The following is a 26,902-nucleotide window of genomic DNA, read 5'->3' as shown; positions in this document are numbered from 1 at the left end:
TGCTTTTAAGATTTTCAAGACGAATGTTGAGCTTCAAAAGGGAAAGAAGATTAAAACGGTCAACTCTGATAGAGGTGGAGAGTATTATGGACGTTATGATGAAACTGGAAGGAACCCCGGGCCTTTTGCCAAATACTTGCAGGAATGTGGTATTGATGCACGATATACAATGCCAGGGACGCCCCAACAGAATGGAATCGCTGAAAGGAGAAATCGCACACTTCTGGACATGGTGCGTTGTATGTTGATTCATTCTAGCTTGCCAGAATTTTTATGGGGTGAGGCATTAAGAACTGCTGCTTATATCTTGAATCAAGTACCTAGTAAGTCTGTCCCAAAGACACCATATGAGTTGTGGTCGGGTAAGAAACCAAGTTTGCGTCATTTTCATGTTTGGGGATGTAAAGCTGAAGTAAGGCCCTATAACCCACAATCTAAGAAACTTGATCCGAAAACTATTAGTGGCTACTTTGTAGGTTACACTATTGGATCGAGGGGTTCCAGGTTCTATTGTCCTTCTCACACCACCAGAGTGATAGAATCAGATAGAGCTGTCTATTTTGAAGAAGAATTTGGTTCAAGTCAAGGGTCAAGAGAAATTGTATTCAGGGAAGAACGTGTTTATGTCCCTGTACCTATTACTTCCGCTTCCGCTCCTGATAATGACCCTGTGATTGAACAGATTCCGATAGAAACTCATGATGAACCTCAAAATCAAGACCAAGGTGAAAATCTTGATATTGGGGATGATGAAGCTATGGTGAGAAGATCACAGAGAACCCGCAGGTCTGCTATTCCTAATGACTACCTTGTCTATTTACAGGAACATGAGTTTGATGTAGGAGACACTTTTGAGCCAGTTACCTATCAAGAAGCTATGAATAGTCCTCAATCTGTGTTGTGGATGGATGCAATGAAAGATGAGTTGAATTCTATGTCACAAAATAAAGTTTGGGAGTTGGTTGAATTACCCAAAGGTTGCAAACCCATTGGATGCAAATGGGTGTATAAGATCAAACGTGACTCGAATGGGCAAGTGGAAAGGTATAAGGCTAGGCTTGTGGCTAAAGGCTATAGCCAGAGAGAAGGTATTGATTTCAAATAAACATATTCACCTGTTTCCACGAAAGATTCGTTGCGAATTACTATGGCTATAGTTGCTCATTTTGATCTAGAACTCAATCAAATGGATGTAAGGACTGCTTTCTTGAATGGAGATTTATTTGAAGATGTTTACATGACTCAACCTATTGGTTTTGAGAAGTCTGGCAAAGAACACATGGTTTGCAAGCTCAGAAAGTCTATCTATGGGCTTAAACAAGCATCAAGGCAGTGGTATCTCAAGTTTGATATGATTGTCACTGCAAATGGCTTCAAGGAGAACGTTGTAGATTAATGTATATACATGAAGGTTAGTGGAAGCAGTTTCATTTTTCTAGTATTGTATGTTGACGACATCCTGCTTGCATCTAATAATTCTGATCTGTTGTCTGAGACAAAACAACTTTTGTTTAGCCATTTTGATATGAAGGATCTTGGTGAGGCTTCCTATGTGCTTGGGATTCAGATTCTTCGGGATAGGGCTAATGGTATTCTTCATTGTCTCAGAAGACTTACATTGATCGGATCTTGAAAAGATTCAATATGCATGCATGTTCTCCTGGGAAGGCACCGATAGTGAAGGGTGATAAGTTCTCAAAGGCCCAATGTCCACAAAATGATAAAGAGAGAGATGAAATGAAAGTCATCCCTTATGCGTCATTGGTTGGTAGCTTGATGTATGCTCAAGTATGCACACGCCCTGATATTGCTTTTGTTGTCGGCGTGTTGGGTAGATACTTGAGTGATCCTGGTCTTAGCCATTGGAAAGCGGCTAAGAAAGTCATGAGGTATCTTCAGGGTACAAAGGATCATATGTTGACTTATCGGCGAGCTGACACTCTTGATATAGTTGGGTTCAGTGACGCCGATTATGCAGGATGCGTGGATGATAAAAAGTCCACTTCAGGCTACATTTATATGATGGTTGGAGGAGCTGTTTCATGGAAAAGTGTCAAGCAGACACTCACAGCTTCTTCTACGATGGAGGCAGAGTATATGGCGTGTTATGAGGCTACTTGTCAAGCAATATGGCTGCGGAATTTCATTTCAGCATTGAGTGTTGTAGACTCTATTTCGAGGCCGCTGAAATTGTATTGTGACAACTCCGCAGCAGTAGCTTTCTCTAAGAACACTAGGAGTACTTCTCGCTCAAAGCATATTGATATAAAGTACTATTTTGTTAAAGAGAAAGTCGCTGAGTCCCTCATTTCTATTGAGTACATGCCTACCACTAGCATGTTGGCAGACCCACTAATGAAAGGCTTACCTATATGTGTGTTTTCAGAACACGTTGCCCGAATGGGATTGTCAGGAGCCTAGCTTGTTGAGCTCAGTGGGAGTTTTGTTATTTATGTATTGAACATGCTAGTATTTTGTATGGATTGCTTATAGCTTGTGTTTTGTTCTGAACATGCATAATGATAATTGAAGTCACTTCTTATTGTTGTTGTTACGTATATATATATGTTTATATAAGTATATACTATTGTTCATCGAAAGGACAGGCACAAAAGGAGATGAATGCGCATAGTCTCAAATTAATGTACCACATGCATGTTTGGTTTAATGATTGTTATTGTTTTTGAATGTCTTCAAGACCGAATCATAAATAATATATGTATCCTATCGATATGATATTATATATGATTTATTAGACTGCCTTTTGTGATGGACAACATTATGGTGGTTTGATTATATTGTCCAAGTGGGAGAATGTTACAATTTTATATGGACTAATATAATTACAAACATAATTACATTATCACAATCATTTTCTAGAGTGCCTACGAATAGTTAAAGACCATAATGGGATGGTTAATATTAATCTAATTGCAATTGAGGCACATGGTAGCACCCTAAAGACTATAGGTTGGCCCATTAAATCATAGTCCACCATATCTGATAATATAAGCCCAATAGGCCCAATATACCCCTTAGGGTAAGAAGGCATATGAGACATATATATTGAACATATATGTTATTGGGAAACATACAGAGGCATATGGTTTGGTAAGGGTTGCTTTCCATAAGTTCTCTCTTGTATTGCTTTTCTGATATTGTTTTGTGTAGATCGTGAGAGATTCAAGGATGAACATTGGAGACTCAATGTCAGGTATGTTTCATCTATATATATTCAATTCAATGTTCTAAATAAAATGTGTTCCTAGATTGTTGTATGAGCATGTAATATTGTTTGAATCTGATTTATGGATTTAATGCTCATAATATTGTTTTATATTTAGCAGCCCTCCCCACGGTGCTCGCCTATGCCACCTTTGGACACACCAATGAAGTTGTGTAGCGCACCCTTACATAATATTCATTTAGCTTGAATAATTTTTTTATTTATTTTAAATTTATTTAATCCTTAAATTGGGTTAGGGCTATGTTTGTCAGAGATTGCTATTTTGTTATGTCCATGTATGTAGATGGCGATGGATGGTGATAATTGTGTAGAGGTATAAAAATAGATGAACACTCCATCTCCAATTTACTCCAATGAAAGTCAGATATTCAAAATTCATTGGAAGAAGTTGAAAGCCTTGGAGAAGGTAATATATATGATTTTTAAATTATACTTGATTGTATTATACTCATGAAAATTGAGTTTATTTTGATGGTCTTTTTTGTATACATATGTAGAAATCTTGAATGATGTTGCTGAAATTAAACTTGATTGACTAAGAGTGTGAATATTTGGAGACGATGTAACATTTTAACACTGCTATACTATATATTATATATTTCATTAAATTGATCACGGTTAGCAATATCATTTGACTAATTATTATTTTTCTATTTCTTGTTAGGAGTTTTTGAAGCTTGTTGTTTTGGTGTTGTTGGAGCTTGCTATTTGTGTTGTTTGTGGTTTGGAGCTTGCTGTTTTTATTTATTTATTTTAATTTGTTGTTGGAGACTTACAGAGCAGTTATGTGTTATTGGAGTTTGCTTTATTTTTTTTGTTGGATATTTAAATTTAAAGGGATATTTTATTTTCAATATTTAGGTGTTTAATTGATTTTGGTGTTGTGTAAAAAATATGCATTTTAGTGAAGTATTGAATAATTTAATATTAAAAAAGTAACCCATCTAAACTAATAGATTCAAGGTGCATTATTGTAGATTGGATTGGATTGGATCCAAAATCTGAAACATTAAATGCACTATAAGCAAAATAGTACGGATTAGATTGGATAAACAAACAAAGTTTTTTTTTTTTGATCTTCAAGTTTTTAATTATGTTACTCTATAAAATTATATTTAATAATTAAACAAACAAAATAAATCAATTAATAAAAAAAAAAAGAATGAAGTCGGTTGGACGAGTTTAAACTTTTTATTATTAGGCAAGTTACGGCATATACCAACCTGGTTTTCACATTGAACGCGTAAAAATCTCCCATAATTCAATCACTCGTCGGATAAACACTCCTATGAATTATAATGAAAAATTTTGTTTGTAATATTAGATTTTTGGCTGCCAATAATGCTGTATATCTTTAACACAAAAGAAATTCTGACCCAATGAAGAAGATAATTTTTTGGGTTGGTAATAATAATAAATTTTGTTTAAAACTGATTTCAAATTTTGTTTTTTATTAATTAAAATATTAAATGAGATTTATTTTGTTATTATTTTTTGGTTATTTTTTAGTATACAAATTTTTATTTATGCTAATAATACATTTATCAACCATATTAATAGTGCAAAGACAATCAGATTCAAAAAATAGAGTGCTGAAATCATTTTATACATTCTTCTAAATCTCCTCCATTTTGGGGGAGGTAGCTTCCTTTTTCCCAATTTAGTATAAATTACATCATAATATTAAATTTAGCATAATAATAAAAATTATATTGTTAATAAATATTCATTAAATTTGTGTTAAAAAAAACTCAATAAAGTTGATTGATCACTTTTTAATATTTATCTTATCTAGTATATGTATATATATTGTTAATAAATTACATGTGTACGGGAGTGTAATATTTTATGTTAGATATAATATTTAATTATTTCTTTATTCTAAATTATATATTGTTTGATACTTCTATCATTCTAAGAAATAAATAAATAAAACAATTTGTCATAATATTATTTACTTTTATTATAGATACAACATGAACGTGTCTATAATACTGTGTCCAAGTTTTTTATGTAGACAGATCTCATTCTCTAAATTATTAATTATTACTTTAGTTTAAATAAAATATTAAATGCATGATTAATTAAATGTAAAAAATAAAATAATTGTACATAAATTAGAAATGAGATATTTTATTAAAAATATAGTTGTAAAATGGAGTATTGGAAGTGTCTAATCGGTGTTGGATGCCTCTTGGTATGGTGTTTGTGGTCCAAAATTGGTCCAAGTAGATATTATTGGATTCAAGTATTACTTGTATTGATAATAGCGATTATTTTAGACCCACATCTAAAATAATTAAAATAGAATAATAATTATGTAAATAAATACTAGTATGAATTTTTGTTAAAAATATATGAAAATATAAAATTTTAATAGCAGAAATTTTTTTTTTCAATATTTTTAATTATATAGAAAATAATTCATTACGACTGATAATGAAAGAAAACCAGTAGAAAATCTAAATATAACACAGTAAAAACTAAAATTAGAAAAGAACAAGTTGCATTAGGCTGACATTTAAGCAATTAGTTATGTTAATTTTGTATAAGCTATTTTAATCTCAATTTTGTAGATAGTAAATTAAATATTATTAACTAACCAAGAGAATGTAATTCTTATTACAAATGAAATATTATTGAGTTAATGCTAAACTAAAACTTCAAAAATCTTCTCCAAAATTTAAATTGAAAAATTCACCCAACTAAAAAAAAGTTGGATTTTAGAAATTAGAAAGATAAAAAAAAAATGAAAGAGTTAATAAAAAAAGACAACAGCTAGTAATATGGAGTAATGACAAAACTGTAGATCATAAGCATCGATATTTGGTAACAAAAATTACTTTCTTTTCATATTCATTATATGTGGGAATTTTCATCGTGTGGGTGCGCCATGAGCTAGGGGTGAACATTTTATCCGAAAAATTCGCAAATTCGCTTGACCTGCAACCCGAAAATTTGAATTTTTGCAAAACTCGTCAAATTCGGGTGAAATCCGATCCGAACCCGACATGGTTCGGGTCGGGTTCGGATTCTGAAATTAAGGGCACACGGGTTTGGGGGTAACCCGAACCCAAACATAATTAAAAAAAATTTCAATTTTCGAAAAAATTAATATTTTTTTCACAAAAAAATTACCAAGGCCCAATTTGTAAAAAATTGACATTACCAAACTAACAACAAAGTTTAAAAAAACATGAGAAAAGCAAAAAAAAAAATTTAAATGTCAAAAAAATTATATTTTTGAAATTTTTTTACCAAGGCCCATTTTCGGCCCAAAGCCCATATTTGGACCAATCTCACCCGAAACCCGAAATCACCCCAAAACCCGAAAATTTAGGAGCGGATTCGGTACAACTTTCCTCCACTCGAAACCCACAATACCCGAACCCGATGCACCTGAAACCTGAAAACCCGACCTGTGTGCACCCCTACCATGAGCGGTCTGGATTTTACTGCATGAGTACAGTAAAAGATAGTGTCATTTTCCAAACTTTTCCAATAATTATATTATTAGAACAAGGGCATTTCTTCAATCTCTCACTTCAAATTGAAGGACTAAGTCCCTCATTTGATGTCAGTTGTTGGATTCTCTTTTAATCATAATAGATGGTTGGATGATCATTTACTGTTTAAAAGTTTGTCAAATACACAACTCACCCCTACCAACCTACAACTTGTTAGCTTTTCTATTTTGGATATTTTCACTTGTATGAAAATTTTTAATACAGTTTTACATTATTAATACAACTATTTATGAGATTTTTATTAAAAATTATGAATTTAATTTAATTTATCATTACAGACTTTAATTAACTAAAATTTGTAGTTAAATTATAAAATTAATCTTAATAAAAACTGACTAATAAAATTTCTAAAAAATGAAAATTGTTTTGAAATTCTAATCAACCAATCACATGTTTTGTAAAAATAATTAACACACAATGCAATCAATCATATTTTCATAAACAATTTCACTTATTAAATTAAGATTTTTAATTCATAATCACACTTTTCAAAAATATAATTTTATACTCGCTAACCAATCATGTCCTAAATAAGTTTAACTCATTTGCCATTTTTTTTCTTTGGGCGGAGGGCAAGTAATTTGTTTTTTTATTAATCTTATTTGTTTTACTAATAAATTTTAAAATCTATTAAAGTATATACATATATAATGGTAACAATTAAAAATAATAAAACTAGTTTAAATGGTTTTAAATTTATAAATATTCAATTTTACAAATAAAAAAAATTAATCAAACTTATTTTTTGTTGTCAAACTCATATCATAAAGATTTTAATAAAATAAAATTATAAGTAAAAAAGATAAACAAAAAAATCGGCTTACCTATTCGAACAATTGTCCTTATTATAGGTCCTATGTCGCAGTAAAAGGTGATTAGGAAAGTTTTAAATGAATAAAAAAATTACAAAAAATAATTATTTTCGAAATCAAATTTTTATTATTTAGGTTTTAATTTTAAATTTTAAATTTTAAGTTTTAATTTGAAAATTGAAGTGATGCATGCAAAACCTATTTAATTTAATCTAAACTAATACTTATATTATTTAAGTCAAAAGCTATGATCAACGCCACCCCGATATAGTAGCTTATGACAACCTTAGCTAATTATAGAGTATTTTGAATAATCTAATTAACTGTTGATTTTTCACTTGTGGTGTTCTAAGATCAATCAATTTTATAAATAGTTTTCTTGTTGACTTTTGTGGTCAAAAGGCTACGATTGGTATTGATTGACGCCAATCACGTCTTGATTTAGTATTTAATGGCAACCTTAGCTAATTGTTGAGTATTTTGAATCTAATCAATGATGGAACTGCCACCCACAATAGGACAAAAAATTGCACCATGTTGAAGTGTTTGAAAGGCTCCAATCAGTGTTGATCATCATCGATCTCACCAAAAGCAGTAGTTTATAGCATCCTTGACTAATTATAGGGTATTTCAGACCTAATTAACAGTCAAATTTTCACTTATGAAAATATGACATCATCCATGACTTCAGTATGCAATCAACATACATGCTAACAAGTACTATCATATTTACAAGTAGTATGTTTATATAAAAATATATATCAATCACAAGAAAACTATAAATAATTAATGACATTCATCCATCTAATTAATATTATTGTTCAAATACATCAGCAAAAATAATTAATGGCAAACAATAAATCACTAACTAATTTGATAGTCAATCACATTGACACAAATAATTAATGTTAAACATTCTACCATCAATTTTTTTTTTAAATCTAATTAATGTTATTATCAAATACATTACCAAATTTAATTAATGTTAAACATTCTACCATTTTTAAAACTTAATAAACATCTAATTAATTTTATTGTCAATAATATATCATCAAAATTAATTAAAGCTAAACATTCTACTATCTACAAAGATTTTTTTTAAAATCTAATGGTTGGATTCTATTACTAGTATTAAAGGGGTTTTGAATTCTATTCCCACTTGTATTCATGATGTTATCTCTTCTTAGACTATTTGATAATACTAATCCCTTGAGGAACCTTTTCAATTTTTTTTTTTAAATCTAATTAATATTATTATCAAATACGTTGGCAAAAATAATTAATGCTAAACATTTTATCATCTACATCTTTCTTTAAAAAATATAATTTGTCTTATAGTCAAACACATTGGCAAACTTAATTAATGCTAATCATTTTGTCATTTATTAATTTTTCTGTTAAAAAAATACCTAATTAATTTTATTGTCAAATATATTAACAAAAATAATTGATGTTAAACATTCTACCATCTACAATTTTTTTATTTTATAAAAAGAACACTTAAAATAATTAAAATACACAATTCATATGGCTCTACATTATAGTATATTCTCAAACCTAATTAATGGTAATTCAATCATCCCAAAATTAAAAAATAAGACTAACAAAAAAAAAACTTGTCGAAAAAAAAAATTAATACAAAACTAATACACAAAACAATCATAATATATATATATATTAATTTTTATTATGTTGTACTTGTTTTGTGTTATGCAAACACAATATTTAAATTACATTGCCCTAGATATATGTTTACGTAACTACTACTATAAATATGTCAAACTTCATAATAGATTTACCATACAACCCTCAACAAAACACATTTTTGGACAAAAAATGACACATATTCCCTCACATTTTACAGCCACATCAAAGACTTTTAGTCAACCGGTTCCCATAACTGATTAGAGTTCGTTACAAAATATTGCTCCATCTCTCTTAATATGACACATGGCCTGAAGCTAGGACCCACCTCTAAAGGACTAAGTCCTGTGAGGGATGCTATAAAAAAGCTTAGAGCAAAACGTTTTTTTTTAGGTGAAGCATTTTTGAATGATTGATGTGGAAATATGTATGTTCGTATGGATTAACATTATATTATTTGTGAAATGTGTGTTTGAATTTTTGAATAATGGATGGTAATTTTATAATATATTATAAGGAAATTTGTAGCTAATATATTGGAACTTTCATTTGATTGACACTTAAAATACTTAAAAAAATTACAATAAAAATACCAAATGTTTCCTTGTCTTGCACTCTGTAGGTTCCAACCGTTAACTCTGACTTTTGATTAGTAAAAATTATGTGTCAGCAAACAGTTGGACAAAAACATTTTATAATCAAAACCCTTAACTTTTATTCTTCATTCTTTTCTCTTTTCCCTTCTTCTTGCAGAATAAACACCCAACCGTAGATGGCAATCTGTACGAATGGCAAAGGATATCGTAAGGGTGGCGATCTGTACAGACGACGAAGGACATCGCAGGGATGTTGATCTACATGGACGACGTAGCAGAATCATCGTGAGTGACGAGGGGCTTTGCAATTGACGGGCTGAGATGATACCTGTGGAGGGCTTCGTGAGTGACGGGGCTAAGGACAACGAGCTTCGCGAGGGACATGGTTGGTGGTTGAGGCAGGCTTAGCTATTTTTTTCTGTTCTGGTTTGTTTAGTTTGATTTGAAGAAATGAATAAAGAAGAGATTTAGATTTTAGATTTTGAAAATGAGAAATTTGAGTTTTGACTTTAGCTTAAAAAAGATGAATAGTTGTTGAATTCTTGGTTTTGAATTCTTTCTTCTTCTTCTTCTTCTTCTTCTTCTTCTTCTTCTTCTTCTTCTTCTTTTTAACTTTTCTTATTAATTATTAGGGTTGTTACAAGTTTTTTGGCAACCCTCCCAACTCAAATTTGTAACAAGAAAAATAACATTATGATTATTTATTTTGAGGAATGTTCAATGTTTATTCAATCAATGCAATGAATATTTTTTCATAATTAAAATAATTTTAACAATTAATTTAGAGTATTATTTTCATAATACATTTAAACTAATTTATAAGAAAATTTAAGGTTGTTCAGAAAATACCTTGTTATCCAAAAAACAGGCACGGATGACGTGGCAAGTGATGTCTGAACACGTGGCTGACACCTGGCAGAATTCTGTTAGAGTATCGACCAGTAAAATATTACAAGCATAGGCAGTTGAGCTTTTCCTACGACCAGCGTGGTCGTACATTCCGCATAATTCAAGATCTTAGTCAATCCCGAGATTGTCTCCAATAATTCCTGATTATCCGGTTAATTAGGAAAGAATATCTGTAACAAATTAATGTAATCTTCCTTGAGCCTATAAATAGAGAAAGATAGCTCAAGGAAGGGACTTTTGGCTTTCTAATTATCTGAGATTAGAATTTTACAAGTGTATTAGAGCTATCACATTCGATATATTCTTTTGTTCTTCAGAGGTTGATGAAACTCATTGAAACCTAGTTCTTTGATCACTCATTTGAATCGTATATCAATAACAGCTAAAGTGGACGTAGGTTATTACCAGATTCTGGGGCCGAACCACTATAAATTCCTGTGTGTTTTATTGTTTTTGTCATCATACTCATTTCAACATATCTGTCCACATCAAGCATTTCTGACTCCGTGTCAGTTGACCAAAATCAGGGTCAACATACCTAATCTAAACCAATTCACACGTTCTAATCCAATCCAATCTGTAAAGTGTGGGTATCTGCACTTGTGCGAATTAGATATAATTTCACCTCCCAAAGTAATCGATCGAATACAATCCACACCTATTTATATATATTTAAAAAATGAAAAATATCAGTGTGGTCCCTGTATTTTTCCTAAATACGCGATCGACCATTGTGTTTTGTTAAATGACAATTCAGACCATGTGTGTTTGCAAAATGGATCAAAATAGTACATTATACCCAATTTAGGTAAAAACAATTCAAATATAATCTTTCATTCTCAGCTCATCGACCACTTTCTCTGCTTCTCTGAACCAATCGCATCACTAACGATCCAAGAATTGATCTTATAATTGAAAATATTTTGACCAAAATCGGGTCTAGGATACTATGTTGATCCATTTTGTAAAACACAGAGTCTGAATTGTCGTTTAACAAAACACAGAGGCCGATCGCGTATTCAGAAAAACCAAAGAGGCCAAAATGGTATTTTCCCTTTAAAAAATTATAAATATATATAATTAATATTTTAAAAAAACCTATATATGTATACATATTTTTTAAAAAGAAAAAACTAATATATGTATATATGAAATTATTAAAAAATACAAAATCTAAAACAAATCTAGTTTCTTTCTAGACGCATAAATCTTTCTTTGAATTCCATTGAGTCATCAACCATTTTTTCTCCCCTCTACCCACTGTGTCTTCTTCTCTTCAATCTCCGATCAATCTTATTACTTGATCAAAATAGTACCTTATACTTAATTTAGATAAAAAAAAATCAAATATAAGTTTCTTTCTTCACAAGCCGCCCCATACCCATTTCTATTTGCAATCTTTCTTCTCCACTGAATTTGTGTAGCTCTCCCCACAATGCTCTACTGTGCCACCTCTGGACAAACCAGCGAAGTTGTGCAGCGCATCCCACACAATACTCATTTAGCTTGAATAACTTTTGTTTTCTTTTTGAAAATTATTTGATTCTTAAATGAGGTTAGGGTTATGTTTGTAATAGATTGCAATTTGATTTTGTCCAAGTATGTAGATAAAGATAGATAGTGATGATTGTGTAAAAGTATTAAAATGAATGGACACTCCATCTCCAATTGACTCCAATGAAAGTCAAACATTCATTGGAAGAAGTTGAAAGTCTTGAAGAAAGTAATATGATTATTAAATTATACTTAATTGTATTATACTCATAAATATTGAGTTCAATTTTATCTTCTTTTTTATATACATATGTGTAGAAATCTTGACAATCTTGAAAGGTGTCACTGAAATTAAACTTGATTGATTAAGAGAGTGAATCTTTGGAGATAAGGTAGTATTTTAACACTACTATACAATTATGTATTTCATTAAGTTGATCACGGTTAGTGATATCATTTGACTATTTTTTTTTTATTTCTTGTTAGGAGTTCGTGGAGCTTGTTGTTTTGGTATTGTTGGAGCTTGCTCTCTGTGCTGTTTGAGTTTGAAGCTTACTATGTTTTATTTATTTATTTTAATTTGTTGTTGGAGACTTAAGGTGCAGTTATGTGTTATTGGAGCTTACTTTATTTTGTTGTTAGAGATTTAAATTTAAAGGGATATATTATTTTCATTATTTAGGTATTTAAGAGATTTTGGTGATTTGAGAAAAAAAAATATGTATTTTATTGAACTATTAAATAATTTAATATTAAAAAAATAATCGATCTAAAATAAATCCGCAATTATGCAAACTTGATTTAATCTGTTGCGCAAACTAGATTAGATCCAAAATTTAAAATCCACACTTAGTGCGGATTAAATCTACTATAAGCAAAATAGTGTGAATTGAATTGGATAAACATAAAATATATCTATTTTTTTTGTTTTTAATCTTCAAGCTTTTAATAATGTTACTCTATAAAATCATATTTAATAATTATACAAGCAAAATAACTAAATTAATAAAAATGAATGAATAAAGTAGATTGGGCGGATTCAAACTTTTTTTTTTTCTTCACATTGGATGTGTAAACATCCCCCATAACTCGACCAGTCCGCCTAATAAACACCACTATTAATTATAATAAAAAAAATTATTTGCAATATTAGAATTTTAGTTGCCAATAATGTTGTATCTTTCATTCATTGGAAAACAAAAGAAATTTTGACCCAATAAAGAACATGACTTTTGGGTTGGTAATAATAACAAATTTTCTTCCATTTTTTTTATTAATTAAAATCTTAAATGAGATTTATTTTATTATTATTTTTTTGTTCTTTTTAGTAGTATACAACTAATATAAAAATAATATACAAATTTTATCTATCAGCCATACTAATGGAATGTATTTGCTCCAATCCAATGTTAAATTTATGTGACAATACTATATTTCCATAATAGAACAAATTTTTTTTACCAAATTTAGCATAAATTACATCATAACATTAAATTTAGCATAATAATAAAAATTATATTGTTAATAAATATTCATTAAAGTTGTGTTGAAAAAACTCATTAAAGTCGATTAATCACTTTTTAATATTTATTTATATAACATATGTGTATGGGAGTGTAATATTAAATATTGTGTTAGATATAATATTTAATTATTTCTTTATTCAAAATTATATATTGCTATTGATACATATATCATTCTAAGAAATAAATAAATAAAATAATTTGTCATAATATTATTTATTTATTTTGGATAAAACATGAACGTGTCTATTAATAACGTGTCCAAGTTTTTTATGTAAACAGATTTCATTTTCTAAATTAACAATTACTAGAAAATATAGACGCGCTTCGTGCAGTTTTTTTGTAATGATTAAAAAATATATATTTTTAAATATTTTTTGGAGATTGTGTGTAAGAGACTCATTTTAACTATACCCATACAACATGCTCCTTATATGGATACGTAAAGGCGTCTTGACTGTAATTTTTTTTCATAATAATGTTTATTATACAGCGAGACTTCTGTAGATTTTCGAGAAATTCTTAACTCTCATTTTATTTAAAAAAAATCGTATGACATTTTTCAATTTTGACATTGTCATTTAAAATATATCTCACGACGAACTTTATAGGTATTATTTATGTTTTTGCCAGATAAAATTGCTTCAATTGACTTGTCACATTATTGTCAAGGCAATGACAGTATCCCAGATTTTGATTTGTTGATTATTTGAGCTTAGAAACAAATGGAACTTTAGTAGCTTAATTCTATAAAGCCAAGTTTTAAGGGTTTTTTGCTTCTTATTATTAAGTTCATTTATGTATAGAGACCGCTTAGTTCATTTAGATTTGATGAATTAGATTTCTAGACATGATTATTGTTTACTTTGTATGGTAACTTCCTAAATGTGCGAATATGTTATTGATCAGTGACATTATTCATACTTGTTAGTTTTAGAAATTGACAGTTTGATAAGTTGTTATATATACTATTGCTACTAAAAGATATTACAATACATATACATATACATATATTAAATTTTTTAATTTAGATTTTTTTTATTCTATTTACTCATATCTCCTCCGAAAAAGGGAAGGATTATTGAAAGAGATTATAGACTTTTATATCATAACTAGAAAATATAACCGCGCTCCGCGCAGTCTTTTGTAATTATTAAAACATATATATTTTAAAATATTTTTTAGAGACTGTGGGGTGGTGATTCATTTTGACCATACTCATACAACATGTTCTTTATATAGACACGTGAAGACATCTTGACCATAATTTTTTATTTCATGATGGTGTTCACTGTAATTGTATAGCGAACCTCCTGTAGATTTTTGAAAAATTCTAACAAATTTTAAAGTACTGAAAACAAAGTTCAAAAAGCTTGTTGTACATTTACTTTTATTTATTTTTATTATACGTTTTGCGTAGTTCTTTTTATAAAAAGTCTAAATTATGTATAAGAAAATTTATATTTTGTGTAAGATTTATTTTGGCCAATTACCTGTTTGAAGTCTTTATTTTTAAAAATTAACTTTTAGATCTCGTGTTTTGTCAAAATAATAAAAATTGGAATTGATAGATTGATTATTTGAACACTGTATTTTTGCTCATTACCCGTTTTGATCCTATGTTTTTTAAAATGAACCTTTGGACCATGTATTTATTTAAAATGTTCAAACTTCTTATGAAAATTAAATTATATATTTATATAATTTTTGTTTTCTGTAAGGGTTCACACTATTTTGAACCTTGTATTTTAGTCGATCACCCATTAGAACTTTTATTTTTACAAATTAACTTGTAGACCTCAAGTTTTGTCAAAATATTAAAATAGAAATAGATAAATCTATTATTTGAACAATATATTTTGGCCGATTACTCATTTTAATTGTTTATTTTTAAAAATTAACCTGTGGATCATATATTTATTCAAAAGGTTGAAAATTATTTATAAAAAGTAAATTATATAAATATATATAATTTATGTTTTCTATAAGGGTTCACACCATTTTGAACCTTGTATTTTAGTTGTTTACCAATTTTGACCATTAATTTTTTTTTAAATTAACTTGTGGACCTTGTGTTTTGTCAAAAATTAAAAAATAGGAATGTAAAGATAGATTATTTGAACCACATATAATTTGGTTGATTACCCGTTTGAATATTTTATTGTTAAAAGTTAACATTTGGATCATGTATTTTGTCAAAAAGTTAAAATATAAATAGATAGATTTTATTATTATTATTATTATTATTATTATTATTATTATTATACGTAGATATTTTTATCTATTATAATTTTTATTAAAATAAAAATGAGAAAAAAGAGAATAGACAAAATAGATCAAAAAAATTCCTTAATAAATTAATAGCTATAAATTAAAAAAGTAATATAAAAAATGAGAAAAAAATATTGTTTACTTATATTTATAATTTAATTAAATAGTTGTTGTAATGAAATATCTAATCAAATTTAAATTCAAAATATACATCGTTGAAATAAATCAAATTTAAATTAAATTATACATGTTGTTAATATATATTTTTGTAAAACTATTACATTTAAATTAAAAAAAAACATAAATAATTTAAATAAACATTTATTATTTTTGTTGTTGTGCATTATTTTATTTTTAGTAATATTATTTTTCATTCATAATGTGTTCCTTATTTCTAAAAAGAATTTTTTGTGTTTCATATCAACCTCCGCATCTTTTGTAGCTGCGGGAATGTCCACTAAAATTACAATCTATAATATATTTATTTATTATAGTGAAAACAAATCACAAATCCAAAGAATGCCATTAGTAATATCTTATTTTCACAAGCTTAGTAAAATATCAAATAAGAGAAAAATACAATTATAAATATTGATGATTGATGATAATAATTATAATATTTTGTAAAACTATTCACTTTTGAATAAAAAACATAATTATAATATAATCAGAAAAATAGATATATAAAGAACCGAAAACTATTATGTAATTTTTAATTAATTTTTTTTAGTATTTTTCAATGATTAAGTAGTTAAGATATTTAAGCAAATTAAATTTTTAATTAAATTAATATGTATATATATTAATATTTTTAATTGTTAAGATATTTTAGAAAATAGAAAATGAATAAAAATTAGATTAAATGAGAAAATAGAAAGAGTGCTTTGAATAAATTTTAGAGTCTCACATAATCTCATCGAAACTCTCATTTATATATATATAGATATATATAGATATAGATATAGATTTAATATTTACTGAATTACATAGCGAAAAGAAAAATTGAAAATTTGGTACGTGGGTTCTTTAAAATTCATATATACAGTGTAAATCGATATACTCAGAGTTTACATTCTTTAGTGAAAATAATAATAATTAGAATTTTAAATAAAAATGACAGCTTCAAGCGATTCAACACCCGATAATAAATTTTAATTCTCATTAATATTCAGGTATTATATGTTCTTACCAATATCAAGGTAGTTCTCTTTCTAAGGAAGAGAACTGACTGCAAAAGCAACATATTATTTTGTAACGGCATACTTTTATGGGTCAAAACTGAAAAAATTAATAAAATATTAAAGAAAATAAAAAATTAGATACTTTAGATTGTAAAATGTTAATTATAAAATTATATAATAATATAATAAAATCTAATTGTGACAACTGTTTAGTTAAACCATATGTGACCATTCTCATTGATATCTCTTTCATGCTATTATTATTGGATAACTACTGTTACGTATGACTATATTAGAATCAATGTATTTATAAGTATGTGTATTAATTTGGTTAATTCGGTTACATTTGTTGAAGGGTTGATGTACGTATATATGTATGTATATATATTTTTTTTGGACACAATATAAAATTCTCACAAAATAGTAAAAATAGATTGTAAAAAATATAGGATGTCACCTTCTCATTTATATATAGATGTAGATATAAATATTTTGTAAAACTATTCACTTTGGAATAAAAAAAACATAATTATAATATAATAAGAAAAATAGATATGTAGATAATCGAAAATTATTACGTAATTTTTAATTAATTTTTTTAGTATTTTTCAATAAATAAGTAGTTAAGATATTTAAACTAAATAAATTTTTAATCAAATTAATATGTATATATATTGATATTTTTAATTGTTAAGATATTTTAGAAATTAGAAAATGAATAAAAAAATTAGATTAAATGAGAAAATAGAAAGAGTGATTTGAAGAGATTTTAGAGTGTCACATAATATCTTTGAAGCTCTCATTTATATATATAGATTATAAGATTCATTTCAAATTTTACCAAAACTTCGCATATTATTTACTCGTAAATCAATCAAATTTGGAGATATGAATTGGAATTTAGAGAGAAAAAAAAATTAGAGTTAAGGTGTTATACCCAGATTTCGAGCCATGTTAAATGTGACCTCGAAAGCTGGATTCGCAGCGAATAAACTCGTAAAGTTCGAAGTATGCTCCAGGACTAAATATCGAGCCCGCAAGACTGAGACGACCTCGAATGTGGTGGCCTCGAAATGTTCACGATCTCGAAGGGTAGCTCCCGAGACGCATCTATCCTCAGGGATGACCTCGGGTCAGGGGTTCCGAGTCTGACACACGTACGATCTCGAAGCCATGTGACTTCGGGAGATGTCATTAGCTCGAAAGCTGATGAGAAACTTGGGGGAATAAGGCCTTGGAGATATATGATAATGACCTTGAATATCTACAAGTGTTGTCTATAAGGGACGTGTTCTGCATTTATTATTGTAAATCCCATAAAATCATGGGATATTATTCGATTAGTTATACGCCCCCTGGTCTTCAGGGGACGTTTCATTTTATATCGGATTACAGGCATTTAAAGCCATTTAATTTATTTATACAAAAAGAGTAACTACCCAAAATATGTGGGATAGTATTCTGCATCCTTCTCTATAAATAGAGAGGTCATGCACCATTGTAAAGGACCGAAATTCTGAACCTGGAGAGAAAACTCTGAAGAATTCATGCTTAAGAATTTTCAGAGATAATCTTGAGTTTAATAACAGAGACTCGTGGACTAGGCAGATTTAACTGCTGAACCACGTAAAAAATCGTGTTTTGAATTGTCATATTTTAATTGGCCATTACTAGTAATTGTTTACGTGCTCTTCTTTCACTGTTGACGAAAAACGGCGTCAACAGTTTGGTGCTTTCATTGAGAGCCTTAAGCATTCATCCCTGAAAAAGTCATGGCCACCAACAATCAGAACACACCTGAAGAAAATTACCCAAGACGTCCTAGAAAACAGCCAATGGAGAACCCGGTATGTTCCTATTGTGGAACTTGAAAACCTGCCTAGTCCAACACCAAGAGATGAGGATATGTATTACAATCTTGAGTGGTATGTTCCTATTGTGGAACTTGAAAACCGACAATTGAAGCAGCTGTTGGCAGAGGCCAACAAACGGAATGAGGAGTTGACAAGGATAGCCGCAGAGGCGCAGGTGGCTCAGCCCCCGCCTCCGCGCGAAGACCAAGTCCCTCCTCCAAGGGACGTGCATGTTCCTCCCCATAGACCCCGTGGGCGTCCACGAAAAGACGCTGCCACAAGGAGGCCGACTCAACCTCCGGCGCCAGCAGAGCCATCCGCTCCACCTAGGCCCCAGAGGAGTACTCGGGCTCGGGCCCCGACTAACCCGCCTGTGGAAGTGCCTGCAGGAACTGAGAATAACCGAACCCCTGCAGAGGCTCGGACTCAGATACCTGGGAGCGCACCAAATGCGACCGACCCATCTCGGGCAAATTCTGGACCCTCTAGGCCGCGACATGGGTGGCAGCCACCGTCGCCTATACGGCTCCCTCCATCACCCATAAGATATCCTTCGCCCCCCCCCCCCCCCCGCAGGAACGCTCAACCAGTTCGAGATCAGGGCGAAGGGCATGCGGGGGGAAGACAAGGAAATGGGGAGGCTTTCCAGGAGCGGAGAGGCGCCCCATCTGAGAAAAGTCAAACGTCTCGGTCTCGCACGGCGGAGACGAGGCGACGTGGGAAGAATCCATCACGAAATAACCAAGCTACGAGTTTTACCAGTGATGATTCCGGAGATACCAGGTCGGTCAGTAAGCATGACCGAGGTCGTAAGAATACTGGAAGCCGCAAAAATCGTCCCGACCTGCGAAATCACCTGAATCAGAGTCGGGGTAATGGAGACCAAAAAAATCCAGACTTGAGGGATCGTTTGAATAGGCGTAGAGATCCCTTGCGGAGGCGCAAGCCTGGGATTGTGATCGATGACAGCCGATTCCAGACAGTGCCTTTTGCAGACCCAGTCCAAGAAAGAATTGACCAGCTTGAAAAGGCTTTCAAGCTTTTGAAAAACGAGCAAAGGAATGATCGATATGAAGACTCTGACGAGGAGCTCGAACCGTTTGCTCCTCATATTTCCAATACTCCATTTCCTCAAGGGTTTCGGATCCCTCACGTCCCAACGTTTGAAGGAAAGACCGACCCATGTAGTCACCTGAGCACGTTCAACACCATCATGAGAGCCAGTAACGTGGGTTACGAGCTCAGGTGCATGTTGTTTCCAGCATCATTGACAGGACCTACCAAAAATTGGTTCGAAAAATACAAGAGACACTCGATAACTTCTTGGGAGAAGTTGTCTAAAGACTTTAAGAAGCAATTCAGAGCAATGATGGGGGTCAGACCAGAGGCATCCACTTTGACTAACGTCCGACAACAGCTGGGCGAAACACTAAAAAGTTACTTAACAAGGTTTAATCTGGAAGTCGCCCGAGCTCGGGATGTGGATGACAGTGGGCACCTAATGGCTGTCCGAGCCGGCGTAATGCCGGGAAGTGCCCTCTGGGACGACATGCAAAGGAAACCAATAAGGTCCATAACCGAGTTTAACAGACGAGCGCAGAGGTTTGTCAATGTAAAGGAAGCGAGGTCGACGCTCAATGCGACTTCCCAGTCCGAAACTACAACGATAAACATCAACTCTGCCTCAACCTTGGCGGACCCAGCAGCTCCAAAGCCTGTCACGGAGAACCCCTCCAAGAGGAAAAAGAACGAAGGAAGTAACCCCGAAGCCGAGGGAGGAAAGAAAAAGAAAGGGGAGAGATATTTCTCCGTGTATAGAGTATTCACCGAGCTCAATGAATCTCGGGAGAACATATACCTGGCTAATGAAAACCAGGTCCCCTTTAGGCGTCCGGACCCGATGAGAAATCAAAAATCCAAGAGGGACTCCAGTAAGTATTGCCGATTTCACAGAGACACCGGCCATACAACCAATGAATGTCGACAACTGAAGGACGAGATCGAAGGATTGATCTCGAGAGGTTACTTCCGGCAATATGTCAAAAACCAGAGTACTAGTCAGGCAGCCGCGAGCCAGAGAGTAGCCGCGCCTCCGACGACACAAAACAATAATTCCCGAGCTCGGGAAGAAGACAGGCCCCCGCCGATAGATGGAGAGGATGTAATAACCATCTCAGGAGGGCCTCATCTCACAGGAGTGGGCAGGAACGCCCAAAAGAGATATGTTAACGAGCTGAAGACTGGGGACGGGTCTCCTTATGAACCCGAACCTAGGGCTCCAAAAAGCCAGAGGATTGAGACACAACCAATAACCTTCACCGAGGAAGACGCATCCCATGTCCAGTTCCCTCACCATGATCCGCTGGTCATTACTCTTCAGCTGGCCAACAAAAGGGTCCACCGAGTTCTCATAGATAATAGGAGCTCAGTCAACATTCTTTACAAAGCAATCCTCGAGAAGATGGGACTCTCCCTTCGCGACCTGAAAGCGTGTGCAACTACTTTGTATGGTTTTTCAGGAGAAGGAACCGCCTGCATGGGATCCATCGAGCTCCCCGTGACCTTGGAAGACTACCCAGTCTCGGCAACCAAGATGATGGAGTTCGTGGTAGTAGACTTACCATCAGCCTACAATGTGCTGCTCGGGAGACCCGCCCTGGTCGGGCTGGGGGCAGTTTCATCAGTAAGGCATTTGGCCCTTAAGTTCCCAACCCCTAGCGGAGTCGGGACATTGAAAGGAGACCAATTAGCAGGGAGGGAATGCTACAACATCTCCTTGAGAGGAAAGAAACAGACGAGCGCACAAGCACTCGTCATCATACAAAACAAAGACGGAACGGTCTTAGAGATTGACAAAGAGATTGATCCAAGGATTGAGGAGAAAGTTGACCTCGAACCTTTAGAGGAGCTCGAAGAAATTCAGCTCGAGGAAGCTGATCCCTCGAAGAAGGTGAAGGTCGGAAAACACCTCCAAGATGAGACAAAATAGCAATTAATTTGCTTTTTGAAGAAAAACCAGGATGTCTTCGCGTGGTCACTCTCAGACATGGTGGGGATAAGCCCGAATATAGCAAGCCACGCATTGAACATAGACAAAAGCTTCCCCCCGAAGCAACAAAAGTGAAGACAGCTGGACGAAGACAGAAAGAAAGCACTAAAGGAAGAGGTTGACAGGTTAAAGGCAAACCGATTCATTAGGGATGCCTTTTACCCTGACTGGGTAGCCAATCCGGTGTTGGTCCCAAAGCCCAATGGGACGTGGTGAACCTGTATTGACTACTCAGACCTCAACAAAGCTTGCCCAAAAGACTGTTTTCCGTTACCAAGGATTGACCAGCTCGTGGATGCCACGGCGGGGCATGGCCTGATGTCGTTCATGGATGCTTATTCTGGATATAACCAGATTCCCATGCATGCCCCCGACCAAGAACATACGAGCTTCATCATGGATAAAGGGCTATACTGCTATAATGTCATGCCATTCGGGCTCAAGAATGCTGAAGCCACATACCAGCGGCTCGTAAACATGATGTTTTCAGAACAAATAGGGAACAACATGGAGGTTTATGTTGATGACATGCTTGTCAAGTCTCAACTCAACAAGAACCATGTTGATGACCTCGAAGAGTGCTTCGGCGTGCTCAGAAAGTATAACATGAAGTTAAATCCTCAGAAGTGCACTTTTGGGGTGTCTTCAGGAAAATTTCTGGGCTTTATTGTAAACTCTCGTGGAATCAAGGCTAACCCCGACAAGATCAAGGCCCTGATTGACATGCCCTCACCTCGGAGGCACAAAGATGTCCAAAGTTTGACTGGCAGGATGGCAGCCCTAAGCAGATTCATCTCGAAATCTACGGACCGTGGTCTTCCATTTTTCAACTTATTAAGAGGAGGTAAGAAATTTGAATGGACGGAGGAATGCGAGCTGGCTTTTCAGGAGCTCAAAAAGCACCTTGCAGAACCACCCATCCTGTCAAAACCTGAAATGGGAGAAATACTGTACCTATACCTTTCAACCACCGAACACGCGATAAGCGCGGTGCTCGTTCGAGAAGAAGAGAAGGTGCAAAGACCCGTTTACTACATCAGTAAAAGATTACTGGGGGCAGAGTCAAGATACCCGTTGATGGAGAAACTCGCGCTCAGTTTAATTCATTCATCTCGTAAACTCCGCCCCTACTTTCAAGCGCATCCCATCCATGTGCTGACTGATCAACCGCTTAGGCAAGTCTTGTCTAAACCAGAAGCTTCAGGTCGACTTCTTAAATGGGCTGTTGAGCTCGGACAGTTCGAGATCACCTACCACCCAAGAACGACCATTAAGGCACAGGCATTGGCGGACTTTATAGTGGAATGTACTGGAATAGCCGACGACGAGGTAATAACCACGGCCCACGAGCTGTGGAAACTTTACGTCGACGGCTCATCAAATGAAAATGGAGCGGGGGCAGGGGTCATTTTGGTTACCCCCGCAGGGAGCAGATTTCATTCTGCCTTAAGATTTGGCTTTAAAGCGTCAAATAATGAGGCCGAATACGAGGCTTTACTCGCGGGACTTCGTATAGCAAAGGAGCTCAAAGCTAGAGCTATACATTGCTACAGTGACTCCCAGCTCGTGGTTAATCAAATCCTAGGAGAATACCAGGCTCGTGGTACAAGAATGGCAGCTTATCTGGAGAAGGCAAAATCTGCATTGGAGTGTTTCGAGTTTTACGCAATCGAACAAGTTCCCCGAGAACGGAACTCAAATGCAGATGCCTTAGCTCGACTCACCACATCCACCGAAAATGAAGAGCTGAATGTTGTACCCATAGAACACCTATCAGCACCTAGCATTAACAAGCCAGAAGAGGAAGATGTGTGTATGATCGAAACAGAGCCGACCTGGATGACCCCAATAGTTGATTATCTCGAAAATGGAGTCCTTCCAAAAGATCGGAACCAGGCTCGAAAGTTGATGTATCAACTTCCCCGTTACACCATTTTGGACGGGAAGCTATACAGAAGGGGATATTCCATGCCGTTACTTAGGTGCATGACCCCTCCCGAAGCTAAGAAGATCATTGAAGAAATTCATGAAGGATTTTGCGGAGATCACACCGGGGGGGGCATAGCCTGTCCAAGAAGATCATACGCCAAGGATATTTCTGGCCAACCATCAAAACGGATTCTTTCGAGTACGTGAAGAAATGCGACAAATGCCAGAGATTCGCCACGATACCCCGAGCTCCACCATACGAGCTGACCATGTTGACTTCCCCATGGCCTTTCGCGGTATGGGGCATCAACCTCATAGGCTCTCTCTGGATTGGTAAAGGCAGAGTAAAATATGCTGTGGTCGCCGTGGATTACTTCACAAAGTGGACGAAGGCTGAACCATTGGCGACTATAACTTCAAAAAAGATCCTTGATTTCGTGGTAAAAAGCATCGTGTGCCGATATGGGGTACCAAGGAAGATCGTATCCGACAATGGAACCCAGTTCGATTGCGACTTGTTCACCAACTTTTGTGAAAAGAACGGCATAATAAAGAGTTTTTCATCAGTAGCCCACCCTCAAGCGAATGGCCAGGTCGAGGCTGTAAACAAAACTCTCAAGAGTTCTCTGAAGAAAAAGTTGGAGGAAGCGAAGGGACGGTGGCCCGAAGAATTGCCCCAAGTCCTTTGGGGATATAGGACCACAGCCCGAACATCAACAGGGCATACCCCGTTCTCTCTAGCATACGGCTGCGAGGCAATGTTGCCCATCGAGGTCGAAATCCCAACGATCCGACCTCAGATTTACGATCAAAGTTCAAACCACACTCAGCTCGAGGAAACCTTAGACTTGATTGAAGAAAAGAGGGAAGAGGCTCAGTTGAGAAACGCTGCTTACCAGCAACGAACTACTAGGTATTTCAACAAGAGGGTTCGAGATCGAAAGTTCGGAATGGGAGATCTGGTGTTGAGACGCGTATTCTTGGCAACACGAGATCTAGCAGCTGAGGTGCTCGGGCCGAATTGGGAAGGACCATACCAGATAGAGTCAATCATCCGTCTCGGTGTGTACAAACTTGCGAGATTGGACGGGAGCCTGGTACCACGAGCATGGAATGGCGAACACCTTAGACCTTACTATCAGTAGTGTAGGAAAAGTGTTGCCTATAACCATGATATTCTATCTGTATTAGTTTGTTTGCTTTTGAATTCCATCAAATAAAGATCTATTTCGTTCAATATATTATCTCTTTTTATTTTTGCAATCTCTCTTAATTTAATAACCTATGGTCACACTCATAGGATATTAAGGGGGCATCATTAGTATATACACCATCAGCTTGAAAAATAAAAAATACATAAAAGTATTTGGAAGTATTTGGATATAACCAGATACGCGAGCTTAGATAGTTCGGACATAACCGAATTATCAAATACATAAAAGTATTTGGATATAACCAGATACGCGAGCTTAGATAGTTCGGACATAACCGAATTATCAAAAATACAAAGTATTTGGATATAACCAGATACGCGAGCTTAGATAGTTCGGACATAACCGAATTATCAAAAACAGAAAACGTTTGGAGTTAACCAGATGTGCAAACTTAACAGGTTTGGAACAAACCAGCCAAAAAACTAATCGACGATAAGAAGGAACCTAAACCTACCTTGGGATAAGTCGAGATCGAGGCTGGAATATCTTAAAGAAAAATAGTTTCGAACTCTTAACCTTGGAGTAAAAACCGAGGACGAGGAAAAGTAACTAAGCAAAAAAAGATATAACTAAACCATTCACATTGCATACCATATAAGTACTTTCGGGTTCATGGTTAAAGTAATATCCGACTTTGATGAATAACGAGGTCGGAAGCGGATAATTTGAACAAACTATGCATGAATGCATCGAGTTTCGAGCCTAAATCCACACTATGTTTGTATGAATAAATAAACATAAATGATTCATCAATATAAAATGTGCAAAATATTTCGAGCCGAGAAATGTAAAGCATATATAAGTTGATATTAAAATAAATTGTATCAGCCCTGTGGGCATAAATTAAAATAATTACAAAAATAAGGGAACGCAGCCCCAATAAATGATTTCCCCGAGATCAGATTTAAGAAGGAGGAGTCTCCTTGGCCTTCTCAGCATCAGTAGCACCGGACTCCCCAGGACGAATAGCATGACTATCCTCCTGAGCAGCCTCTCGAGCAACTTCTCTTGCCTCAAGACGGGCATTCCACCGCTCTACATACTTGGCCTCGAGAGGACCCAGGAAGCTGGTGTCGAGGTCGGCATTATCAACCCAAATTTTGTACATGGCCTGGTCGATCGCCTTCTCCTTCTGCTCTTTAAACTCGTCCAGGAGGCGGGCCTTCTCGCTTTCCATGATGTCGAAGGTAGCAGCTTTATCCTCCTTGAGCTTAGCATTGGCCTTCTCAAGCTCGGCAAGACGAGTCTTTGCCTGTTCAAGCTCGGCTTTCGTCTTCTCCAGCTCTACGAGACGGGTCTTCACTTTTTCAAGTTCGGTCTTCGAGTCCTTGAGTTCGTCAGCCATCTTAAGTTGGAGATCCTTCGACTTTTGGGCCAGAGACATGCTCGTGTGCACCTCGTTAGTCAGCTTATAGTTAAGCTGTGCTGAAACGACAAGGGCCTGAAATACAAAGAACGAATTAGATCGCGAGCTGAGACACAAACAGTTAAAGGAGAGTTGCGAAGGCTACCGCGGCAGTAAGTTCGATACTCTTATCATAAAGAGTATTACAGTCCGAGGCCTTGTGCACAAGGTCCCAATGGTCGGCGCCAAAGCCTGAAAAGCTCTGACCCACCCGAGAGAGGACGTCCGAGCTGAGCACAGCCCCTTGG

The 26,902-nt window shown here is 34.2% G+C and overlaps 1 protein-coding gene across 1 annotated transcript; it reads right to left on the bottom strand.

The window, feature by feature from the left end:
• Window positions 1-638: 638 nt before the first annotated feature.
• On the bottom strand, window positions 639-26,902 carry LOC133806695 (uncharacterized). The gene is made up of 3 exons (XM_062244790.1): window positions 26,761-26,902; window positions 26,262-26,690; window positions 639-668 (listed from the first exon to the last, which is right to left on the bottom strand). Exons 2-3 carry the CDS (start codon window positions 26,631-26,633, stop codon window positions 639-641), a joined length of 402 nt encoding a protein of 133 aa, XP_062100774.1. The 5' UTR covers window positions 26,634-26,690; window positions 26,761-26,902.

The sequence above is a fragment of the Humulus lupulus genome, chromosome X (genome assembly GCF_963169125.1).
Source record: "Humulus lupulus chromosome X, drHumLupu1.1, whole genome shotgun sequence".
Taxonomy (NCBI): Eukaryota; Viridiplantae; Streptophyta; class Magnoliopsida; order Rosales; family Cannabaceae; genus Humulus; species Humulus lupulus.
Note: the sequence above shows the minus strand (reverse complement) of the source record. Positions and strands in the feature narration are given on the sequence as shown.